This window comes from Erinaceus europaeus, chromosome 12 (genome assembly GCF_950295315.1).
Source record: "Erinaceus europaeus chromosome 12, mEriEur2.1, whole genome shotgun sequence".
Classification (NCBI taxonomy): domain Eukaryota; kingdom Metazoa; phylum Chordata; class Mammalia; order Eulipotyphla; family Erinaceidae; genus Erinaceus; species Erinaceus europaeus.
Window position 1 is genome coordinate 62,945,192 of NC_080173.1, and position 24,270 is coordinate 62,969,461.

Consider the following 24,270-nt stretch of genomic DNA (forward strand, 5'->3'; position numbering starts at 1 on the left):
CCCCCAAATCTGAAGTCAGGTGTTGTCCAGGCTGGCTCCTTCTTGAGGCTCAGAGGGAAAATCCATCCCATGCCTCTTTCCTGGTGTCTGGTGGGAGATGGCATGATGAGCAGTTGCCAAGATGATGACAGTTATTACTGGCAATTCTGGGCATTCCTTGATTTGTAGACACCTCTTGTCAATCTCTGCCTCTGTCTTCATATGGCTTTCTTCTCTCTGTGTGTCTCCTCTCTTGCTATAAAGACATCATTGAATTTAAGACCTGCCCTCCATCCAGGATGATTGATTTTACCTGAAGATCCTCCACTAAGTACATCTACCAAGGTCCTGCTTTCAGATAAGATCACATTTTGAGGTTCTGGGTAGACTTGGATTATGTGAGGTCTGTACAGAGTCAATCCACTATAGTCTCTTTTCCATGTATGAGTTTAGAAACCTGGAGCTAAATCCCAATCCCCAACCAATGCTCTGGTTTTATATGGGTAGCAAGTTTTGCCACAAATTCAGATGAGATGTTGGTAGATGGAGGCAGTAGTGCTAGTTTAGGGGGAGAACAGAAGGATGGAAAAATGACTGGCTGAGAGTAATGAGAATTCTAAAGGTTTGCTCCTTTGGGAACAGGACCTTAAGGCCAGGTATTTCTGTGGGTTTAGTCGGCTTTGCTAGAGCATCCTTGCCATACAAACACTGGGTATAACTGTCCAGTGCAAGGCGGCATGAGAAAAGTGACATGCTGGTGAAGATACAGTTTCACTGCAGACTCTGAAGAACAAATTGTTCACCTAATTCAGAATCTGGGGTGAAAATGATTTGATAGCTACAAACATACCATTCATTTTTTATTTATTCATTCATAGGATAAAGAGAAGAGGAGAGACTAAGACACCTGCAGCACTGCTTCACCACTTGTGAAGTTTCCCCCCATGCAGGTGGGGGAGGTGGGTTTGAATCCAGGTTCTTGTATGTTCTGGCATGTGTGCTCAACTGGGTGCACCACCACCAGGCCCCGATTGCTAGTATTCTGAGATCTTCTCTGGGCTCTCCCCACCTTGAAATACCCACAAATGAGAGTCTGTAAACGAGCCTCTGTTCTTGGACAATGAAGGGGACTCATATTTTTCACCAAGGGGAATTTGAACTCTTTTCAGGAATAGAGTGATGGCAAGAGCTGAATTAGCTTCTCTGGGATGCTCTCATACTCATTTAAGGCTCTCCAGAGCCACTTCCTGCCTTTCCACACATTTGGCAAGATTAAAAAATATTTGTTATTGTTATTTTCTCATGTGACAACTTAATATCTTTGGACCAACTGTTGGACTTAAGTTTCTCATTTTTAGAAGTAATTTTTATTTTCTCACCCCCTCCAGATTTCAGTACACAAACACATGGTTTATAAAAAATAAACAATGGACTCACTGCAAATTTCAGATAGAAACACATTTTTTAATATTTATTTATTCCCTTTTGTTGTCCTTATTGTTTTACTGTTGTAGTTATTATTGGTGTCATTATTGTTGGATAGGACAGAGAGAAATGGAGAGGGGAAAGGAAGGCGGGGGTGGGGAGAGAAAGACAGACACCCGCAGACCTGCTTCACCGCCTGTGAAGTGACTCTCCTGCAGATGGGGAGCCGGGGGCTCGAACTGGGATCTTTACGTTGGTCCTTGCGCTTTGTGCCACCTGTACTTAACCGCTGCACCACCGCCCGACTCCAGAAACACATTTTTAAAAGGAGAGTTTTTGAATCTTGATTGTCAACTCTGGCTAGAGGCAGGAAGGTGGGATGCTCTTTGCAGTTTGAGTTGACAGCTAACTTTGGCCAGATTTTACATGTAAACATCAGTTTTCTGAAATGGAATAATGGAGTGTGTGTGTGTGTGTGTGTGTGTGTGTGTGTGTGTTTCTCACGCATGCAAGAGGTTTGTATTGAGTAGTGGTGCTTAGTTAAATTATGGGTCTAGATGCAAAATTGTAGCAGTGATTTTTAAGAGTCTGAACACCTGACACACACACACACACACACACACACACACACACCCTAATACATTGAAGGTCAGGGAGATCTCTTGGAGGGAGAGGGCTATTCTCAGTGGATATCTAGAATGGAAAATACTCACAAATCAGAACATTTTCTGTAGCCCTTCCAATCAGAACTCCAAGAAAAGGACATTTGAGATAATTTTCCTAGTGGATTTTGGACTGAACTGTATTTGGAACAGATGGGTGGCTCTTTTCTCTTGGAGCAGTGTGGGTACTGGCTCTGTGAGCATTTTGGTTTACAGTACCTGGTTTCTCTTACCTTCCATGGTTATGTACTGTATCCTGTGAAGACTGTATGGTAGGAAAGAGTTACCTGAGGTTTGAGAAAGGAAACAAAACATTGGGCTCTTTCCAGTGTAGTTAGAGAGAGAGAGAGGGGAAAAGGAAATAAAAAATAATAGACTGTAGAGCCAGGGGGCCAGAGACTCACTTGTCTTGCTCTTATGCCCAAGGTCAGAAAAGGGTTACCATTCTGGAGGTCCTGGATAGTTTTGGGGGGCAAATAAAAACCAAGACTGCAGTACTAGGAATGAAGTTCTAGAGGGTATATGCATGCACACATGTATAGATAATATGGATGGAGATTTGAGCTCTTCCACTTCATTTGAGTTCTTCCACTGCAGAGAGCCTGAACACACTGTCCCAGTCCTCTCTACTTCCTGCCCTTTTCAGGAGTCATGGGGGCAGGATGTGTGTGTGGAAGGGAAATGGAAGGAAGAATGTGTGATTTTGGAGCCCTCTGCCTGGCTCCTGTGCCCCTTTCCAGAATGCAAATCCTTGAACACTCCACAGTTCACTTAGTGGAGATGCTGTCAGTATTGCCAGTTGTAGTCACTCTATTTTCCCCAGTAACACTTCTGGTGAGAGAGGTCACCAAGCAGAGCGCCCATGACCTCCTGGCCATGCTCCCCTCTCCTGTAGCCAAGACGTGGGTAGCTAACCAAGTGATGCACATCTTCCCACTGGCCTTTCCATGTTTGGAAGGTTTTGATTAAACCAGCTTCCTTTTAGTGTTTGTTAGAAGAGTGAGATCCATTACTGTTTCTGAACTGGTTCCGGCAGAGGATGTTTTAGTAACTTGAGCACTTTGGCACATCATCTGGGGCCTGGTATTTTTCATCCTTTAAAAAAAGTGTTCTAAAGATGTTTGGGGACTGTGTAGATTTATAGCTAGCGGGTGTCTGCCCCCTTGTTTAGACTTCTGCTTGGCAGGTTTATGGCCAACAGGCAATGATGAAGGGTTTAACAGGGGACTTTTATATTTGACCAGTTACTGGGGGATGAACTCGATTGACTTCTGCTATCTGGAAGGAAGGCATATTGGTTGTCTAGAACTCTGGGTCCCTGTGGACCTTTGGAATATTAATAGGGCCTGCTCTGTACCTGCTTGACTTTAAATAATGTAGAAATGACACCATGGGCTTCAATTTAGAGACTGCTTCTCCAGAGTTTCTTTAAGTTGAGAATTTCACTCGTGTGTGTTTGTAGATCACATTATTGTCTCTTTATAGATATTTAGTTACTTGGTTGGGACATAAGAAAAAGAGTGAAAACAATTTCAAATGAAACTATTGGGAGTGTTTGCCTGTCTGGAATCATCACATAGAGATGCAGAAAATGCGTCTTTGAAATTATAATGGAAATGAATGTGGCAATAAAAGTTGAATTGTCAAACTTTCTGTATAAGATGTCTTTCTGTTGCACATTTGCTTTTGAGTTTGATGGATGAATTTAGTAATTGATTTTGGGATCTCTTACAGTGACCATTTATTCATTTATTTAGTGTGTACCTGATGTCCAGCTAGATACTCTGGTGTATGCTATTTAGTTTAATCTCAATAGAAACCTTGTATGGTAGGCTAGTTATTATACCTGCATTTTATATGTGAAGGTTACATTTCTTCTGAAAATAAAATATGGATTAAATTCCACGTGGTGTTAAGAGTTTAGGGAAGGTTTTGAGTCTGGAGAGGGCTTGATAAACTTTCACAGTGAAGGTGATCTTGATTCACTGGGCATTTAAAAAATGCATAAGAAAGAAGATGGACAGAAAGGAGCAGAATCAGTGCTCAGCCAACTAGAGAGAGGGTCTTGGAGCTTAGAACTGTGGAAACTGATGCTCTTCATGGAATGCCCTTATGTTCATCTCACCTAATCTTTAATTTTTTTATATTTATTTATTTATTTATTTATTTATTTATTTTCCCTTTGATGCCCTTGTTGTTTTTCATTGTTGTTGTAGTTATTATTGCTATTGATGTCATCATTGTTAGATAGGACAGAGAGAAATGGAGAGAGGAGGGGAAGACAAAGATGGGGAAAGATAGACACGCCTGCAGCAGACCTGCTTCACACCGCTTGTGAAGCGACCCCCTTGCAGGTGGGGAGCTGGAGGCTCAAAATGGGATCCTTATGCTGGTCCTTGCTTTGTGCCACATGCACTTAAGCCACTGCACTACTGCCGGACTCCCCCATATCTCACCTAATCTTATCTCTCATTCATCTGAAAAGAGATGGAGAACAGTAAATCACAGCTTTAAACACCTGTGCAAACCATGACATGACTTGATGGCCATGTCCTTTAAAGCTGTGAAGATAGCCAAGGTGGTGGCCCAGTGGGTAGAGCACCTGCTTTGCATGCATGAGGTCTGTGGTTCAGTTTCCAGCACCACTGTATGACTGAGTGCTGCTGTAATCCCTAGTCTGTTTTTCTCTTCAAAATATTGGGCTGTCAGAAAAGTCATGATATATTTTTTATGCAATTATGTGTCATGACTTTTCCAGTAGCCTGATAAAACTTTAAAAAAAATTTTTAATATTTATTCCCTTTTGTTGCCCTTGTTGTTTTATTGTTGTAGTTATTACTGTCGTTATTGATGCCATTGTTGTTGGATAGGACAGAGAGAAATGGAGAGAGGAGGGGAAGCCACAGAGGGGGAGAGAAAGATAGACACCTGCAGACCTGCTTCACCACTTGTGAAGTGGCCCCCTCTCCCCCCACTGCAGGTGGGAAGCAGGGGGCTCGAACCGGGATCCTTAAGCCAATCCTTGTGCTTTGTGCCACCTGTGCTTAACCTGCTGCACTACTGCCGGACTCCCGATAAATCTTTTTAAAGTAGGGGTTGGGGGTGAGGAGGAAGACCTACATTTAAAAAATTAGTAGTAATAAAACAGTACACAAAGTTCACTCTAGAGTAATTTCAGTTTGAGATCAATCAATGGACTGTGATGACTGTGTCCCCTAAGCTAAGTGTTGACCCTCTGAAGCCTGGGGGCCTCAGGTTTGCAGATTCATTAATGTTCAGGATTAGGCGTGGGGGACCTAGATCTCTCATCTGGGACTTCATGGTGCTGAAGACAGAACTGACAACTCAGGACTGAGTCCTGTCCAGGATCAGATCCAGACTTAGACACAGAGGGTTTCTTCCCACCCCCAAACTCAAGCCTACTAGCAACTAATACGCCCTCAAATGTCACTCAGCTGAGGCTCTCCTGTTGGAAATGGGTTGGTTCCTTCGTTTTCTCAGCAAATGTGTCAGGAGCCTCCGTGAGAAGTGCTCCAGTAATTAGGCTCTCTGAGTTGAATTGTAATAGACATAAATAACATTGTAAGGGTTTTTTTTTTGTTTGTTTGTTTTGTGTTGTTTGTGTTCCTAGATTCATCTCATTCATTTATCTTTTGTTTCTAATAATGAGTTCATTTGTACACTCTTACCAAACATTCTTCCCCAGCTTTATTGAGGTATGCTTGGCAAATATATTGCAAGATATTTAAAGTGTGGAAGACGATTCAGTATATGTGTATGCTGTGACAGGATCTCTCCCCACCAAGGCCAACCCTTCTCCACCCACCCCCTCCCGCACCTCAAATTAAGACACACTGTGTTTTCATTATATGGGACTGAACTGGTAAGATCCAGTACCTTGAGCTTTGAAGTTTATTTAATTTTTTTTTAAATTTAATGTTAAACAACAACAAAATCCATTCAGCCTTCAGAAAATTTTATTTCCTCATTTCATTTTACGTTCTAGTGAGCTTCCTTTTTTCCTCTTGCTTTGTCACTGGTGGGATTGCGGCCATATTTGTTCATTTTTGCACTAAACATATGTTGTGGATTTCTATGTGCCTGGCCTTGTACTTGGGCATTAGAGAGGTTACCAAGAGGGTGTTGACTGTCTGAAGGAGAAAGTAAGAAAGGTAGGATTATCAATGACTTTAGCATGAGCTAAGAAGTCATGAGTGCTTGTGAGAGGGGGATGGATACAATGTTAGGCATTTTAGAAGTGAGAAGAACTGAGGCTGGGTGGAGTACAAGGTCCCCATCTACAGGGGGAAAGGGTGAAGTAGTGCTTGCATGTGTCTGCCCCCCCCCCACACTCAATTTTTCTCTGTTAGAATCTAAAATAAATAAATCCAAGAGAAAAAGAGAGAGAGAGAATATGGGGGCTGGGCAGTTGTGCACCAGGTTAAGTGCACATTGTACAAAGTGCAAGGACCTGCTCAAGGATCTTGTTCGGAGCCCCCAGCTCCCCACCTGTAGGGGGGTTGCTTCACAAGCAATGAAGCAGGCCTACAGGTGTCTGTCTTTCTTTCACTTTCTATCCTGCCCCCTCCTCTCAATTTTTCTTTGTCTTATCCCCCCCCCCCAAAAAAAAAGGCCACAACAGCAGTGGTTTTGTAGTATAGACATTGAGCCCCAGTGATAATCCTGGAGGCAAAAAGGGAGAGGAGGGAGAGAGAGACTATTAAAAAAGGAAGAACAACTTACAGATAGAGTGACTTAGATAGATTTAATTGTTGAGAGGGTGGTTACAACTTGCAGTGGGAGACTGAGGAGCAGTGAGGCATTCCAAGGGAGAAGGACCTGTGTTTGATGGAGCATAGGGTAAATCGAGCTGAATCATGAGAACTGAAGAGGGGAAGTATTGGGGATTTAGCTTGGAGGGAAGTCCCTGGTGTGAGACCTGCATGAGCCTTGTTGGTGGACACATACATGTTTTAGCACGTAGAACAGCTCCATACAGGGGTTCCACACATACTTTTGAATTACAGGATAGTTTCTTATTGGAAAATTTGATGAGTGCTTTCTGGGTAGCAGGTATTTATGCATATAGTGCTATTTTGTTCACATCTCTCAGGTCTAAAATAGCTTTCACACATGACTTCTCATTGTGCTAGAATTAGAATGAGGTTGTGTGTATGGTCAAGGAAGTGTGATGTCCTCTTTGTGTCTTTGTGAAACCAGAGCTTTTTTTTTTTCAGTTGTGATCTGAAATCCAAGATAATCCAGAGTGATTGTCTCCAGTATTCTGAGACATCTGAAGGGTCTGCTCCATGCAGCTTGGATATTTCGGAAATTACCTTCCTAGAGAAATGTGGAGGGTAGCTTACATCTTCGCATCGTTTCAGATAACCTGGTTAACCCATGTCCTCTTCTTATCATTTCTTACAGATGGTCACAAGAACAAAGAAAATATTTGTAGGCGGACTGTCTGCGAACACGGTGGTAGAAGATGTAAAGCAATATTTTGAGCAGTTTGGCAAGGTGAGTGGTGGGTGGGGTTGGGGTGAGCATCTTTTCAGCCCTTAGAGGCAGCTGTGTGGCTCCTGTGTAGCCTTTGCTACAGCCGTTTGCTCAAGAACCTTATCCTTGAATTTAGCCTTCAACATTTCAGCGAAATCCGGCAGGAACTGGGGTTGGGGGAGTCAAAATTGTGACCAGCACCAAGCCCCGCCCATGTGCCCGGCGGAGCCTGCAGTGTGATTTTGCTGGCATTTGCTGACCGACTGAGTGGGGCCGGGGCTGGGAGCTGGGGATTGTGCGCGACTGTGAGTCACAGGGCAGACCTTCTTACAAAGCTGTGATGGGGGCTGTACATCTGTTTTGACCTTTGTTCTGTACCCTTCTGAATTGTGCATTGAAGAGGAGGCTCCCTGGGGCCTTTGGCAGCAGAACTCTCCCCTGTCAAATGCCCAAGGAAACCTGGGGGGAGATGCTGGGGCTGTACCTGTCAGAATGTCTGTGAAATAGTAGTAAAATGATCTCTTGGGCCCTGCTGCTAGAACAGACTAGGAACAGCACAGAATGCCCCAGATCAGTTAGCATGCCCATCTACATATCTGTGACTAAAAGAAAGACAAAATGAATATGTAATGTATTCAGCTTGGCCTCTTATGGGTGGGGGCACCTGTGGCTTGGAGAAAGCATTGCTCTTCTCTCCATAAAAGGGTGACATATTTCTTCAGATGCCTGTCAGTACAGAGCTTCAGAGCTTATGGGGGGACTGGCCCTTGTGTGGATATGATCCCCATTTCTTGACTTCCCTGTGCTGGGAGAACTTCACTCCTTATATCCCTGAGCAGTTGTAGATGTTGTCCTGAGAACTAACTCAGTGTGGGACAGTCTCCTTGGGCCTGCATGTGCCTCCCCATAGCCCCCAGCTGAGAAGATACTGGCTGTGTTCCAGGCTCCACAGTTCCATCATTCATTTCCCCTTGTGGTGGCTGTCATGCTTGTCCTGGGTAATACAAAGGCACTGCCGCCCTCTGGCAGGTCTGAAGGTTCTGTGCTTGTGTTTGTTTACGCAAGGTGATAGGCAGCTATGACCCCGTCCTCAGGTGTGTCCAGTCATGAGCTACTGTCTGGGATGAATGCCATGACCTCTATTTAGTCTCAAAAATGGTGAGTTCCCTGTCTCGGGTATTAATCAATTTCTGCATGAATGGGAGACCATGCAACAAAGAGAAACCAGCCGCCTTCAACCCAGCTCTGCATTCAGAAAGGCACTTAACTGTCCTTCCAGGTTGTTTATGAAAAATGCCTTCCCCACGGCACTGTCTGCCATTGCCAGTTGGGGACTGATTTGCTCTGGCCGGTTCTAAAGAGTAGCTAAGTGTCTTGGTGATCATGTACATTACAGTATTTCTCTTCAAGACTGACTTAAAGCACTGAAGGAAATTTGTCCATCACCCAGCCTCACCCTGCTTAGGGAGAGAGATTGGAAATAATCAAATGAGACAAGTCCAGCTTCCCTAATGGGAAGCTGTGGGGTGGGAGCCGTCCCTATTATTGCCTGACCTTTAAAACAAGGCCAGGGGTTGTGTTTGCAAACATGAGTGGGGATTTCTTTTTCGAGCTCTAACCTGCCTGTGAGTCTCAAGGGGCTATTTGCAAGTGTTTGGGAAAGTTGATGCTGCTCAGATGGGCTGCTAGAGTATTCTGAACAGGCCTGTACTTGCCACATCTCTGCATTTGCCCCACTCCTGGTCTGTTTCCCATCTCTCTCCTGTCTTGTCATTTTCTCTTTCTGCCACTTTTGCATTAACGCTTGAGACTGTGACCTAAAATGCCAGCAGTGGGAGACTCTACCAGCTTTGGCTGAGCCTCATGGCCATGTTGCCTAATACTTGTCCTCTCGTACAGGAGGCAGTCGGTCACTGACCGTCTTCCCTGGCTTGGTGCTCTTCATGTCTGAAGCCACTCAGATCACCTTGCAGTGGCTTGTGTGGTTCCGGCAGGATACCTGACCTTACCAAGTTTTTTTTATGAGAGGATCTGGAGGCTTTTGATTGTATTAACATGTTAACATTCTCCATGTTCATGTTTTAATAGTTTTTTTTCATACATATGCTGTGTGTACCATCTGGGTCTGTCTTCAGGATAGTATTCCCTTTGTGCCCCCTTGGGCAGGGCCCATCACCTCTCAGGATTCTAATATAATTCATTTGAATCCAAAGTGATCAAAGGCAGGGAGCTTCTGCTGTTGGGCCTTAGGGACAAAGAGTAAATCTGGTGACCTGGAAAGCAGATACTAGGTGAAATTGACAAACTGATTCTATCCTTTTGTGGTTTAAGTTATGGTTGAAAGAAGCAATAATAATAGGGCTGGATGGTGGCGCACCTGGTTGAGTGCACATGTTACAGTGCACTCACATGTTACAGGCTCAAGCCCCTGGTCCTTATCTGCAGGAGGAAAGCTTTGTGAGTGGTGGAGCAGGTCTGCAGGTGTCTCTCTGTCTCTCCCCCTTTTTTCTTTAATATTTTATTTATTTATTTTCAGTTTTGTTGCCCTTGTTTTTATCATTATTGTTATTATTATTGTTGTTATTGGTGTCATTGTTGTTGGATAGGACAGAGAGAAATGGAGAGAGGAGGGGAAGGCAGAGAGGGGGAGAGAAAGATAGACACCTGCAGACCTGCTTCACCACTTGTGGAGTGACTCCCCTGCAGTTGGGGAGCCGGGGGCTCGAACTGAGATCCCTTATGCTGGTCCTTGCGCTTTGTGCCACGTGCGCTTAACCCGCTGTGCTGCCGCCCGACTCCCAGGACATTGAAGTTATAGTCTTTTTTTTTTTTTATTTCTGGGAGACTGGTGGGGCTACTGCCAATATTGTGGTTGGTTAATGAAGTTTGGGTAGGATTAAATCTTTAACCCATGATCACAGCCCCCTGAAAGGCAGAGTTGGATGACTTCCCCTCCAGTCCTGTCTGATACGTATATTTGAACTCTAGGCTCTATCCCAACTGCTGATCAATCCACAGACTGGATTTGGGAGGAGAAGCATGTGAAGTAAAAGATTGTGCTCCCTCTGTGGGCCCAAGGGCAGTGCTGGGATCCCAGAAACAAAAGCCCTTCTTTTCAGCTGCACAGGGATGTGTAGATCACCCAGCATCTTGACATAACACAAAGATTTACATTAAACATCAGGTAGGGGAGTCGGGTGGTGGCGCAGCGGGTTAAGCGCACATGGCACAACGGGTTAAGCGCACGTGGCACAAAGCGCAAAGACTGGCGTAAGGACCCCAGTTTGAGCCCCCGGCTCCCCATCTTCACAGGAGTTGCTTCACAAGTGGTGAAACAGGTCTGCAAGGTGTGTCTCTTTCTCTCCCCCTCTCTGTCTTCCCCTCCTCTCTCCATTTCTCTCTGTACTATTCAACAATGACGACATTAATAACCACAATGATGTTAAACAGCAAGAGCAACAAAAGGGGAAAAAAATATATATATATATTTAAAAAAATCAGGAAGATGAAATCTCAGCAGAGAACACCCGGGTAAGGCAGCTGAGCAACCTGACTGCACGTCCCACTTCTTGTTCCTCCCAGTCTAGACCTTTCCATCCTTCCACAGCCTCCTTTCAGGGTTTGTCATCCTTGTTTTGGGTTTTCCTCACTGTCACTTCTCTACCCTGCTTTCCTATGTTGTCTGAGGTGGCAGCTGCTTCAGCTTTATTTCAGGTGGCAATAAAGATGGGTAAGACTGTTATCATGGGGCTGAGCTAAGGGAATTTAAATATGTCATTACTATAAGTGGAGTGGGTGCCGAATGACACACCAAGAGCTTTAAATATCTCAAATTGGAGGCTTGTATACCCTTTTGTGCTTTTTCTCCCACCTTCCTCAAAGAAGATTTATCCCCTCGCCAGGTGAAGATATCACTTGTTTATATCTAAGATCACAAAGTACAGCCATGGCATAAGTACTCTGTTGACTTAGATGACTCTCCTCCCCTCTGGGGTAGTTGTTGTAGAGAAAGGTAAGGTAATGGTGTTCCTAACCCTTATGATGGACAAGATCATTGATCTTGTTTCTTTTTCTTTTTCTTTTTTTTAAATTTGTTTATTTATTTATTTTGAATAGAAACAGAGAGAAATTATGAGGGAAGGGGGAAATAGTGCGGGAGAGAGACAGAGAGACGCCTGCAGACCTGCTTCACCACTCATGAAGCTTTCCCCCTGCAGGCAGGGACCAGGGGCTTGAACCCAGATCCTTGCACACTGTAACGTGCGCGCTTAACCAGGTGCGCCACCACCTGGCCCCATTGATCTTGTTTCTTACTGGCCTAGTAGTAAATATTTTTGCAAATGTCTTGCTTTGAAGGTGATACAATCTGTGTTACAAAGGCTGGTTTCTGCTGTTATGTGGAGAAAACAGTCATAGCCAACATGAAAAGAATTTTGTGAGTCTTTATTTCAATAAAGCTTTATCTACCCACTGTGCCATTTCCTGGACTACCAATATAGCTTTATTTACAAGAAGAGATAGGTCACATTTGACCTATAAGCCACAGTTTGCCCCCCCTCACCTCCATTCCCACAGCAGGTTGGATTATTCTTTTAGAGTAGCTTTGTGCTTGAACATTCAATACTTTAGAAACTGTTTACATAAGATACATAGGCAGGTAGGTAGAGAGGAAGAGAAGGGAGATAGATACATACATATCTGAGGTACATATGCACTATAACCAAAATATATTTTCAGTAGTAATGAGCATAATATAATAATACAGACAGTTGTAAGGGGGCTGGGTGGTGGCACACCTGGTTGAGTGCACACATTACAATGTACAGGGACCCAGGTTCAAGCCCCTGGTCCCCACCTGCAGGGGAAAGCTTTACAAGTGATGAAGCAGTGTTGCAGGTATCTCTCTGTGTGTGTGTGCGTGTGCGTGTGTGTGTCTTATCTCCTCCTTCCCTCTCGATTTCTGAGTGTCTCTATTCAATAAATAAATCAAGATAATAAATATATTTTTAAAAAAGCAATTATAACAGCAGCAGAGGTAATATTTAGACGTCAAGCTGCAGGGTTAGTGAGGAGTTTCCCTGCAGAAATGCTGCCATTTATGAACTGGAAACTTCATCCTATGAGTAAGATCCAGAAAAACCATAGTATATTTTCACCTCTGGGTTTCTTGTCCATTTCAGTCTACATTAATGAAGATTCAGAATGTGTGAAGTTCAGACTTTACAGATTTCTGTATGAGAGGGATATCCGCTTTGTGCTCAGCTTTTTGGTGCATCAACAATTTGATTCTCACGAATGTCAAGTGAGATAGGTAGAACATTATTATGTAAATGACAAGGCTGATATTGAGAAAGGTCAGTAAGTTGTCTAAGATTGCACAGCCCGTGCTGGCTAGGACCCAGACAGTCCCTCATTTCTGCATTCCCTAGCCCTCCCTGGCCTCCTTTCATTGTTTGTGAGATCTCATCTCCCACTTTTTGCCATTTTGCCAGGCATTTGTTAGGACAACTGATCTACAGTAATTTATCTTACTGCTTTGGGTTTCTTAGTAGACTTTGTGTTTAGGACTTCATAATACAGGAATGAGGCATATAGACCATCCCCCAAAGAGCACATGAAGGATGCTCTAGATATGCACATACAGACCCAGACAGTAAACCAGACTATTCTCCACATGTAGCCTCCCCAAGTAGCCATCCGGAATAGCCCAGTTTGGTAATTAAAAAGCACTGGGATCAAAGAACTCCATGTACGTGGGCTTCCTCCTTCTCCCGTTTAGGCCTCCCTTCAAGTACCGGTTGCTTAAATTCTCACTTATAGGATTTTGGAGATCAAAAAGAGGCCTTTAAACTTAATGAATTCTTGGCTTCATCCCGGATGGAGCAGTTCTGCACCTTTCAGCTGTTCGCCTCAATGATAGAGCTGCTCAGTGCTGAACTCGCTAGGTAATTCTCACTTTATATAACTCCTGTGAAAGTAAAGCAGCCCGCATCTGGAGGCTTCCAATTATACTTCACATGGTGAACTGTGTAATTAGTTTGGAAGACTTACGCTTAGTCATTGGTTTATCCTAATCGGCTTTGGCTTTCCCCAACAACAAAGTGAGCTTATTTTGCTAAGCTGAAACGACGCTGCACCCTTTGTTCCAGCCTTTTATTGTCTCATTCCTTTCATTCTGTTTTACTGCCAAAGTTCTGTTTCATTAGGCCTACAAGTCATTTCCAATTCAGTGGTCTGCTATAATCCGGCCTTTATCACTGGGCTGCCCTGGTTCCCATGTCCCTTCTGGGCCAGTGCCTGAGTTTGTGGTTTGACACGAGGGCTTTAACCCCTTCCTTGGCCAGCCCCTCATTGTGGTGGATGGGAAGAAAAGGAAATGGCTTGGAAAGTTATAACTCTCTTTGTCTTATCAAAGAGGAGGGCCAGGGAGATGAGGTGGAAAGGTTCTGTGCCCTTTTGTTGGATTGGGATTGAATGGGTGCCTAAGAAAGTTAATTTGATGATCAGGGAAGCATAACAGTCATGCAAAAACCCTCTCATGTCTGAGGTTCCAAGATCCCAGGTTCAGTCCCTCACGCCATCAGAAACCATTGTTGAGTAGTGCTCTGGTGTGTGTGTGTGTGTGTGTGTGTGTGTGTGTGTGTGTGTGTGTGTCTTTCTCTGTCTCTTTTTCATTCAAAGTAAATAATAAATTTTAAAAAAATGCTTTTTAAAAGGAAGTTAACTTGAGCTACTAAGAATGGTACTTGAAACTTTTTGGAACAAAAAATAGAAAATAACAGTGAATTGACTTAAAAATAACTATGATAAGATCTTATTTATTCCTCTTTTGTGTGGAATGTCCACTGAGTGTGCTCTGAGGAAGTGTTGGGAATGTGTTATTTTCTGAGTTACAGGCTTTGTGTGACACCCATGGCTGCTGCTCAGATGCTGTTTGTTGATACTGTGTGTGTGTGTCACCGAACATCTGGAATACACACTATGAAAACTTTGAGATTGAAAAGGCAAGACATTTGTGAGATGGTAAGTCAGTGAGTTACTGTATCCCTGACTATACTCCTGAAGTAGAAACTTAGCACTTCCAAATTTGTGTTGTAGATAAGTGGAGCTCTAGGCAATGTGTGATTCTCTCAAACCAGGCCTGGAAAACAATAGTTTTAACTGTCCTTTGTGGTGACAAAGCTTCCATGAGGCATTTGTCTTCTGAAGTAGATATATATATATATATATATTTGTATAGGTAACTGGAAAGTGATTGGTGTGGTCTGGTCTCATTTACTATCTGCTTGCCTTGGCTCTGTTCTTAGAACTTCTTAAATTATAACTGCAGAGTAGACTAAGAATGGACCCCCTTTCCTCTCCCCTTCCTGGTTGGCTACACTGAAGGCTACTTTTGTGTTTAATTTTTTTCTTCCTGTAGTGGCCCAGAACAAGGCTAACACTGTCTTCATGTTTTATTAATTCTCTGTCTGGTTTGTGTCATTCCCTCCCTTCGGAAGTGTGTCACACTGAGGGGGTTGGGGGCTTTATTTACCCTCTGACCCTTGGCAGAGCTACTCAGTTGCAAGAAGTTGCAGTTAGCAAATGGGAAAAATCTGCCTCATCTGCCTGCTTTAGCCTCCAAGGCCAGGTGGCAGCAAATGAGCAAACCCCACAAGTAATAAGATCCTTGGGCTTTGTTAGGTAAAACCCTCCTGAACAATTTTGTGTGTCCCTGGTGAATGAATGTTTTCTTTTATAGACTGATATCTGCTGCAGCCAGAAGAAGGAGTTAGAGATTGATCAAGGCCCTCCCCCCATCCCAACCTCTCCTACATGTTTTTCTTTTTCTTTTCTTTTTTTTTTTTTTAAAAGGAGTTCCTGAAATAGATACCGGGTTTCTAGGAAAACTTCCCATTTCCCTTTTAGTGTATAAAATATAGCCAGCTGTTGTTAGGCAAATGCATCAGACGTTATTATTGCTCCGTTAACAGTGTTTTAAAATATACAAATAGAAAAATAGGATGCCTTCTGGGTAGCAAGCTGGGAGAATTTTGAGATTATGCTAATCATATGACATGCTCATTTGCATAGTAGGTAGAGGAGGAAGGCTTGAACTTCCCAGATTTCCGGTTAGACTTTGTTTCACAGTATGGCTGAGCTTTAATTTTCCTAGGGGACCCAGAAGAAGGAGGCCAGGGACATGGGAGCCCTGAGGCAGGAAGGAGTTAATGAGCTTGGGGGAAGGGAGATAGTTAAAGGGTATTAAGCACTTCAAGCAGCTCACCTTCCCAGAGCCCTCCTGGCAGAAGATGTCACTTACAATGGAGTTGTTAGCATGAGAAAGCAAGCCTTTCTACCCCTGGATGTACTTCAGTGGGAACTGAAAGTGTCTGAGAAATCATGGTTCATGCTTGTGCCAGTGGGTGCAAGGAGTGGTTCTTAGGGAAGAGAAAGCTCAGTTCATTTAGACTTGGCATAGAAATTGAATTACCATTGTTTCGCGGAGTGAACATTGATATGGAGATTCCTGCCTGCCCCCACCTCCTTAATAGGATACCCCATTATATGGATCCTGTATTCTATTCTATTCTTTCTCTTCTTTCCGTTCCTTTAGTCTTTTCTCTTTCCTTTGCTTTTTTCTTTCTTTCTCTTCTCCTTTGGACTTTGGGAAGTTTAGTTTCTGCAGAATGGCTGGTTATGCCCTCTAGCTCTGGGTATTCTGGTTTGGTATTTGTGAGTTAGCTGAAAGTGGCCTGCCAATTGACACTTTATTTACATTGGAAGCCATAGGAGTGACAGTCCCAGAAAAATGTTAATATGCAGGAAGAGGCAGAAGGGTTGAGTTTCTGACTGTTGCTAACCTCACCAGTGCCTTTAAAAACCAATCATGAGGCACACGGCTGATATTTAATAGCTTTTAGCTGATTATTTTTCTTCTCCTCCTCTTTCTTTTCTATCCAAGTTGACCTGGGTGTACTTGAGCGGAAATGAAGTCATCCAAATGCTGAATTAGAATAATCACAGGCCTCCAAGAATAAAATGGAAGCAGATTAAATGGTAGAGGGAAAGCTGGCATTAATAAGCACCAGGAAAACTTTGCATAAAATAAATAGGAGATTTGATAGATTGCATTCGTATGTGCTATTTTCATTTTTCTCTACTTTATGTTGTCTTCCTAGAGTTGAGTTACTGGCAAAGTGGAATTTGATTTGCCACAAGTCCGCATATCTTCTGCAGCCTGGGTGATAGTTCTTTTTTTTTTCTTTATAGGAATTTAGAGTAACCGTAATGTTTTCAGGTTGGAAGAATTTGAGCAGAGCAGTTACTACTAGGAAAACTTGATGATTGTTTCAAGTTCTAGTAGTATAGGAGTGGGGGGTGAGGAGACAGCCCACAGTAAAGTGAACAATAAATAAATACTATCTGGGGATGGGTGGTGGGGAACCTAGTTGAGCGCACTTGTTACAATGTGCAAGGACTCCGTTTGACCCCTGGTCTCAACCTGTGGGAGGGGAAGCTTTTTGAGAGTGGTGAAGCAGTGCTGCAGATATCTCTCTTGTCTTTCTCTATCTCCCCTTTCCCTCTTGATTTCTGGCTGCCACTATCCAATAAATAAAGATAATTTTTTAAAATATTTTATTTATTTATGAGAAAGATAGGAGGAGAGAGAAAGAACCAGACATCACTTTGGCACATGTGCTGCCGGGGATTAAACTCCAGACCTCATGCTTGAGAGTCCAAAGCTTTACCACTGTGCCACCTCCCAGACTACAAATAAAGATAATTTTTAGAAGTTTTTAAAAATTGGGAGTCGGGGGGGGGGGCGAGTGGTGGCGCACCTGGTTAAGTGCATGTATTACAATGCGCAAGGACCCAGGTTCGAGCCCCTCGTCCCCACCTGCAGGGGGAAAGCTTTACAAGTGGTGAAGCAGGGCTGCAGGTGTCTCTCTGTCTCTCTCCCTCATTATCACCTCCTTCCTTCTTGATTTCTGGCTGTCTCTATCCAATAAATAAAGATAATTTTTTAAAAAATTGGGAGTTGGGCGGTAGCGCAGCGGGTTAAGCACACGTGGCACAAAGCGCAAGGACCAGCTTAAGGATCCTAGTTCCAGCCCCTGGCTCCCCACCTGCAGGGGAGTCAATTCACAAGCGGTAAAGCAAGTCTGCAGGTGACTATCTTTCTCTCTCCCTCTCTGTCTTCCCCATCTCTCTTCATTTCTCTCTGTCCTATCCAACAATAATGACACCAATAACAATAATAACTGCAACAATAAAAACAAGGGCAACAAAAGGAAATAAATAAATGCTTTGAAAAAAATAAAAAAGTTTTTAAAAATTAAAAGTAACACAAATAGTAAATACTACCAATAGATTCCTGATTGTCAGGAGGACAGGGCAGAGTAAAGATAGAAGGTGACCAGCTGTCCTGACTTGTCTAGGACCAAAAGGGTTTCCAGGAATGTGGGACTTGTAAACCAGAATGGGTTGGCCACTCTAAATTAAGTGAGAGATGTAAAAAGATGACACATAGGATGAAACTTCCCTTGGCCACCTCTAAGAAATTTTAAAAATTCCTTCCAGTGTGTTTCAGAACTCTTAATTTAATACCTACACAGTAACAGTCCCCTTTCCTGATTAAACTCACCCACAAGGGCAAAATCCACCACAGAACTGCAGATGAGTAAGTGGCCTGTAGATAGCCAGCCTGCCAGCCCTGTAACCCCTGGTTCATCAGTGACTTGAAATACTGACCACCACCCTTTGGGCCATTTCTACTTAGGGTTTATTTATTTATTTATTGCCACCAGGGTTGTTACTGGGGTTCAGTGCCTGCACTATCAATCCATCGCTCCTGATGGGCCTTATTTCCTCTCCCCACCCCCCATTTCTATTTTTATTAGATAGGATAGAGAGAAATTGAGAGGGGAGGAGGGAGAAAGAGAGGTAGAGAGAGTGAGAGACATCTGCAAATCTGCTTCACTGCAAACGAAGTGCCCCCCGCCATCCCCCCCTCCTTGCAGGCAGGGAGCGGGGGCTCAAACCTGGGTCTTTACACATGTTAACATGTGCTCTTAATCTGGTGCACCACTGCCTGGTCCCAGGGATTACTGATTTCTCTATCTCTTAAAAAATAAATAAATAAAAAGAACCATGTCGTGGCCAAGTCATGCTTCTGGTACTTCGTGTCTCAGCTCAAGAAGATGAAGAAGTCGTCGGGCGAGATCATGTACTGCCAGCAGGTGTTCAAGAAGTCCCCGCTCTGCGTGAAGAACTTCGGCATTTGGCTGTGCTACTACTCCCACAGCGGCACCCACACATGGACCGCGAGTACCGTGACCTGACCATGGCTAGTGCGGTCACCCAGTGCTACCACCACATGGGTGCCCATTCCTTCCAGGTGATGAAGGTGGAGGAGATCAAGTTCCCACTGCACACTGCAGCACCTGTGGAGTCCTATGAGCCCCTGGCATTGGGGGAGGGGTCAATAAACACTTTGCACCTGCTAAATAAATAAATAAAAAGAAATTCTGCCCTGTGTAGTGAAAAGTGAGCTTTTTGTAGTTAAAGAGGAAAATAAGGACTTAATTAGACTAAAAGAAGGGAAGAAGGAGGAGAAGAAGAAGGAGGAGGAGGAGGAGAAGAAGAGGAAGAAGAAGGAGGAGGAGGAGGAGGAAGAAGGAGAAGAAGAAGAAGAAGAAGAAGAAGAAGAAGAAGAAGAAGAAGAAGAAGAAGAAGAAGAAGAAGAAGAAGAAGGTCCAACTGAGTGGTTTGCTTACAGGAAGTGGTTTTTAGATAGTCTGTAATAGAAGATGGAATTTGTGGAATCGAATTAGCTGTACATTAGAGATGTTCGGTTGTTGAGGTCACTAGCGGTCTTTTATAATGGACAACAGAAGTAAATATTTTCAGACTTGATTAATATTTGTAGAACATTAGTATTTGAAAAGAAATTCTAGGCACTTTTTTACATAAAGAGATAAAGCTAAGGGCCAGTGTTAGTGCACCTGGTTGAGTGCCCATGTTACAATGAGCAATGACCCAGGTTCAAGTCCCTGGTCCCCACCTGCAGGGGGAAAGCTTTGGGAGTGGTGAAGCAGTGTTGCAGGTCTCTCTCTTTTTTTCTCTCTCTCTCTCCTATCCCCTCCCCTCTCAATTTCTGGCTATTTCTATCCAATAAATAATTAAAAATAATAAAATGTAAAAAAGATCTTGTAACCTATTAATCAGAAATAAAAAATTAAATATATTTTAAAAAAAGAAATAAAGTTAAGAATATGGAATGATCTAAGAGAATCTTCTTATTCTTTTTTTTTTCCTAGAGAGCTAGAGAAGGGGGGATTTGTTTCACTGCCTATGAAGTGCCCTCCCTCCACCAGAGGTAGGGGACCTGTGGTTTGAACCTGAGTCCTTATACATGATAACATGCATTTTACTGGGTGTGTACTGCCTCCTCCACCTTCCCCCCTTCTTTAAAAAGACTACTTCTCAGCCCTGGTTTATGATGGTGCTGGGGATTGAACCTCAGGCAAAAAATCTTTTGCAGAAACATTATGCTGTTTCCCCAGCTCTCATTCCCCTCTTCTTGATCTTATTCTCAACTTTCTGAGGGACTGACAGAAGGTTAGGCATTCACCAGAAAGAAAAACATGCTGGATTGTTTTAGGAGGACGTTTGCTGACTCTCTTGTGTGTGTATGTATGTGTGTGTGTGTGGGGGGTGCGGGGGTTGTCTCATTTTTATCTTTTTAAAAAGACTACTCCGTTTCCTTTACTCTAGACGTGTTCTAGTAGCAAAAAGGAAGTTTTATTCATGTGTTAGCTCTGTTCCAACTAAGTTGGCATTTGTATTCAGCTGCAGAGAGTCCTGTTCATCTAGGCCTCTTGTCTTCTGCCTTATGATTGTCCCCAAAGCCTTTGTGAGATGAGAGAATTGTCCCCACCCCTAAAGTTAGGATATGAGGACTGTGAGTGCAGAAATGACTTGCTAGGGAGTCGGGCGGTATCACAGCAGGTTAAGCACAGGTGGTGCAAAGCGCAAGGACCGGCATAAGGATCCCGGTTCGAACTCCCGGCTCCCCACCTGCAGGGGAGTCGCTTCACAAGTGGTGAAGCAGGTCTGCAGGTGTCTATCTTTCTCTCCCTCTCTGTCTTCCCCATCTCTCTCCATTTCTCTCTGACCTATCCAACAATGACATCAATAACAATAATAACTACAACAATTCTTCTTCTTCTAGTGTTTGCCCTTCTTCCGTAGCCAGTCAACAGCGTCAGGTTGAGCCTGATGTAAAGTTTCGAGACCTCCTTTGAATCTGGAGAGGTGGCAGTCGTTGACTATGTGGGTCATAGTCTGTCTGTAGCCGCAGGGGCAGTTCGGGTCGTCTCTGGCTCCCCAGCGGTGGAACATAGCGACGCACCGGCCATGGCCTGTTCGATAGTGATTGAGGAGGGCCCAATCTTAACGTGCTAGGTCAAAGCCGGGTTGACACTTGCAAACAACAAGGGCAACAAAAGGGAAGATAAATAAAATTTTTAAAAAAATGACTTGCTCAGAATTCCTCTCACCTGAGAACCCAAGATACAGAAGCTGACCTCTGCTGAGAAGTACAGGAAGGGGCATGGGGGTTCCCACTGGATCCATCTTCTTCAGGCAGGTGGGATGCTATGACCAGCAGTTTTGCAGTGCCATGGTGTGTGGCACATTATCCAGGAAACTGACTCTGGCTTCATGTAGGGAACATATTATATTCAAACAAATATGTCACAGGCCATAACATTGATTGATGATTGATTGATTGATTGATTGATTGCCTCCAGGGTCATTGCTGGGGCTTGATACCTGCACTACAAATCCACTGCTTCTGGCCAGCCATTTTTTCTATTTTTTGTCACCCTTATTGTTATTGCTGCTGTTGTTGTTGGACAGGACAGAGAAATTGAGAGAGGAGGGGAAGACAGAGAGATGGGGAGAGAAAGATAGACACCTGCAGACTTGCTTCACTGCTTATGTAAGCGACCCCCCTGCCGGTGGGGAGCCAGGGCCTTGAACCAGAATCCTTACACTGTTCCTTGCGCTTCACACCATGTGCCCTTAAGCCAATGTGCTACTTCCTGGCCCCCAGTCATAACATACTACCCGGCCCCCAGCCAAAACATTTCTATCATTATTTCAGACAGACACACACCCCCCAAAAAAAAAAAACCACTTTGAGACTTGGAGACATTTCAGGATTGCTGCTGTCTGCATTAACCACTGTCTCTGGTCATTCTGACCTGTCCCATTATTTACTTGACCTTTTGGAGTTCTTGGGTAGAAAGAAGGTTGGAAATCTCTACTGTTTAGCTTAAGGGCTGCTCTTTTTTTTTTTTTTTTTTGGTAGAGGGTGAGAGAATAAATGTTTTTCATTTTGTGGCCCAAATGGTCTCTCATCAGAACTCTGCCATAGTAGGATGGCCCCAGCAGTTCCTGGTAGGAACATGAGTGAGTGTGGCTGTGTTCTTTTATGAAAACCAGGAGGGTGCTATGTTTGGCCCTTGAGTATATAGTTTGTTGACCTTCTAGTTTGGCTTCTTTCCTATTAGTGAAGACATGGCTTTTTTAAATACTCACACTGTCTGATGGAAAAATCCTGCTCCTTTAGTTATGGGCTCAGTGGTATTGGTTTGCTCATTTAATTTGCCATCTCAATCTCCTTATCTGTAGAATGGGAACAGTAGGCTTGACATTCGGATTAACTGAAACTCTGTGGTTCTCAGTGTCCAGTCAGGAACAGTAAGTACTTCATAAATGATGGAACATTAGCTGATGTTATTTTTGTCTTCTGAGTTCCAGGTTTGGCCTCTAGACTGGCCTCTCTAGACCTCTCCAGCAGCAGCAAGTCTGAGCTACACCAACTGTAGTGTTTTGGGGAGTGTGAACTAACTGGTGTCTGGAAATGGCCTTGGTATCACTTAGCTAAGGGTTATTTAAATGTATGTCTTGATCCCCTAATCTGTTACCAAGTTTATGTTGCCTCTTGAGACAGCTTCCACATTCTCATTTAGGTTTTCTTTTCTTTTTTCTTTGCATTCGAGTCTAATAAGCTTAGTTTTCCGCTTTTTGAATTTATAGCAAATATTAAGTGGTGCGACGATGTTAATAAACTTAGTGTAAAGCTGGAGGGAGAAATAAAAGTAAAAACAGAAGCCCCTTCTGTCTTAAAAAGCACCTTCTTGTAGGACCATTTAGAGCAAAGAAACAGCCGTCCTTCCTCATTAGATCCAGATGGCATCTTAGGCCCCTGTATCATTCATTGTTCATTGATTCATTTCCAGATCTCAATTATCTTCTGAATTCAAGGCACTGAGCTCAGAGCCCAGAGCATATCTGTGAACACAACAGGCAAGATTCCTGCTTGCTTACAGTTTGAGTTAGGATGGGATGAGAGTAGGAAATAAGCAGCCAAGTAAAAGTAAATAATAACAATACAATTTTTTTTCTGGGTCAGCAAAATAACTCACTTGGATAGTATGTTGCTTTTGCTATGTGTGCAACCCAGCTTCAAGCTCCCCCACCCCCAATGTTGAAGGGATCTTTAGTATTATGGTCTCTCTCACTCTTTGTCTCTGTCTCTCTGTTCCTACTTATTAAAAAATTACAGGTTAAGTTGTAAAGAAAGCAAACCAGGAGCTAAGAGAACCCATCGTGGGAATATTAAAGATGGATCTAGATGTGTCAGAAAAATGTCAAATTCTCATAGTCTTTTTGTCCCTAGTAGATTGCAAATTCCACCAGGGTGGGACTAGGTCTGTTTACTCACAATATTATACCAGGACTGGCCCAGCTCCTGGGCCATAATTGGCGCTCAGTAAATAGTGGCAGAATGAATGGACCTTCTGTATCAGAGAGCAGGGCTGTGCCAGCCATTAGAGAAGGAGTTTCATATGGCAAAAAGATAATTTTTCTTAAAAAATAAAAAAAAGAGCACTATGCAAATACATTCATTTATCTAGAGCATTTCCTTATGTAGAACTCATTATTCCCCTGGAGTCTAAGACAAATGAGTTCTTTTCACCTGAGCATGAAAGCTTTCTAGAGCTAAAGGATTGTTGGGTGCGGTGAAGCTCATCAGTAAGGGCTCTTCCAGAGCTGATGTCTCAACGGGTCTTCTTTGGGTGGGTGAGGGGAGGGAATATATGGGATCTATACTTCTGGTGTTTCTTCACCTCCTCTGCTCTTCGAACTCTGGTCTAAGAAAAACAACAGAGCCGGGGGGGGGGGGGATCCATTTGAGTCTGAGGTTTTCAGAAACTGGCAGAAGCATGGATTCATCTCATCTCTTAGGTGCATGAGTCTTTCCAGAGTAGGGACACTGGCTGGGCACTGGGTCAGGCTGGAGATTGAAAACAGGTTTTACATTGTTAAGCCAAAGCACAAACATCTCTGATTCTGGGGAAGTTGACAGTAGAGAAAACACATTTGTGGGTATGTTCTAGCGCCCCCCCCCCCCAAGAAGCAGAGGGAGACCACTGGCTTTTACTGACACACACACACACACACACACACACACACACACACACACACACACACACACACACACACACACACACACACACACACACCCCAACCCTTCTTCCCAGAGCTCTACTGAGCTCTGGCTTATGGTGGTTTTGGGGACTGAACCTGGGACCTTTGGTGCCTCAGGCATGAAAGTCTTTTTGCATAACCACTATGCTGTCTTCCCAGT

At 43.6% G+C, this 24,270-nt stretch overlaps 1 protein-coding gene across 7 annotated transcripts in view; it reads left to right on the forward strand.

The window, feature by feature from the left end:
* Positions 1-24,270, forward strand: part of MSI2 (musashi RNA binding protein 2) — a 434,263-nt gene that overhangs the window by 150,896 nt on the left and 259,097 nt on the right. For all 7 annotated transcript variants that reach the window (XR_009553096.1, XM_060203807.1, XM_007526695.3 and 4 more), the window contains exon 6: positions 7,494-7,586. Coding sequence is in view for 6 of the 7 variants with exons in the window: in XM_060203807.1 (XP_060059790.1) it covers positions 7,494-7,586 (93 nt within the window). In the remaining variant the exon portion in view is untranslated. The remainder of the gene's footprint in view (positions 1-7,493; positions 7,587-24,270) is intronic.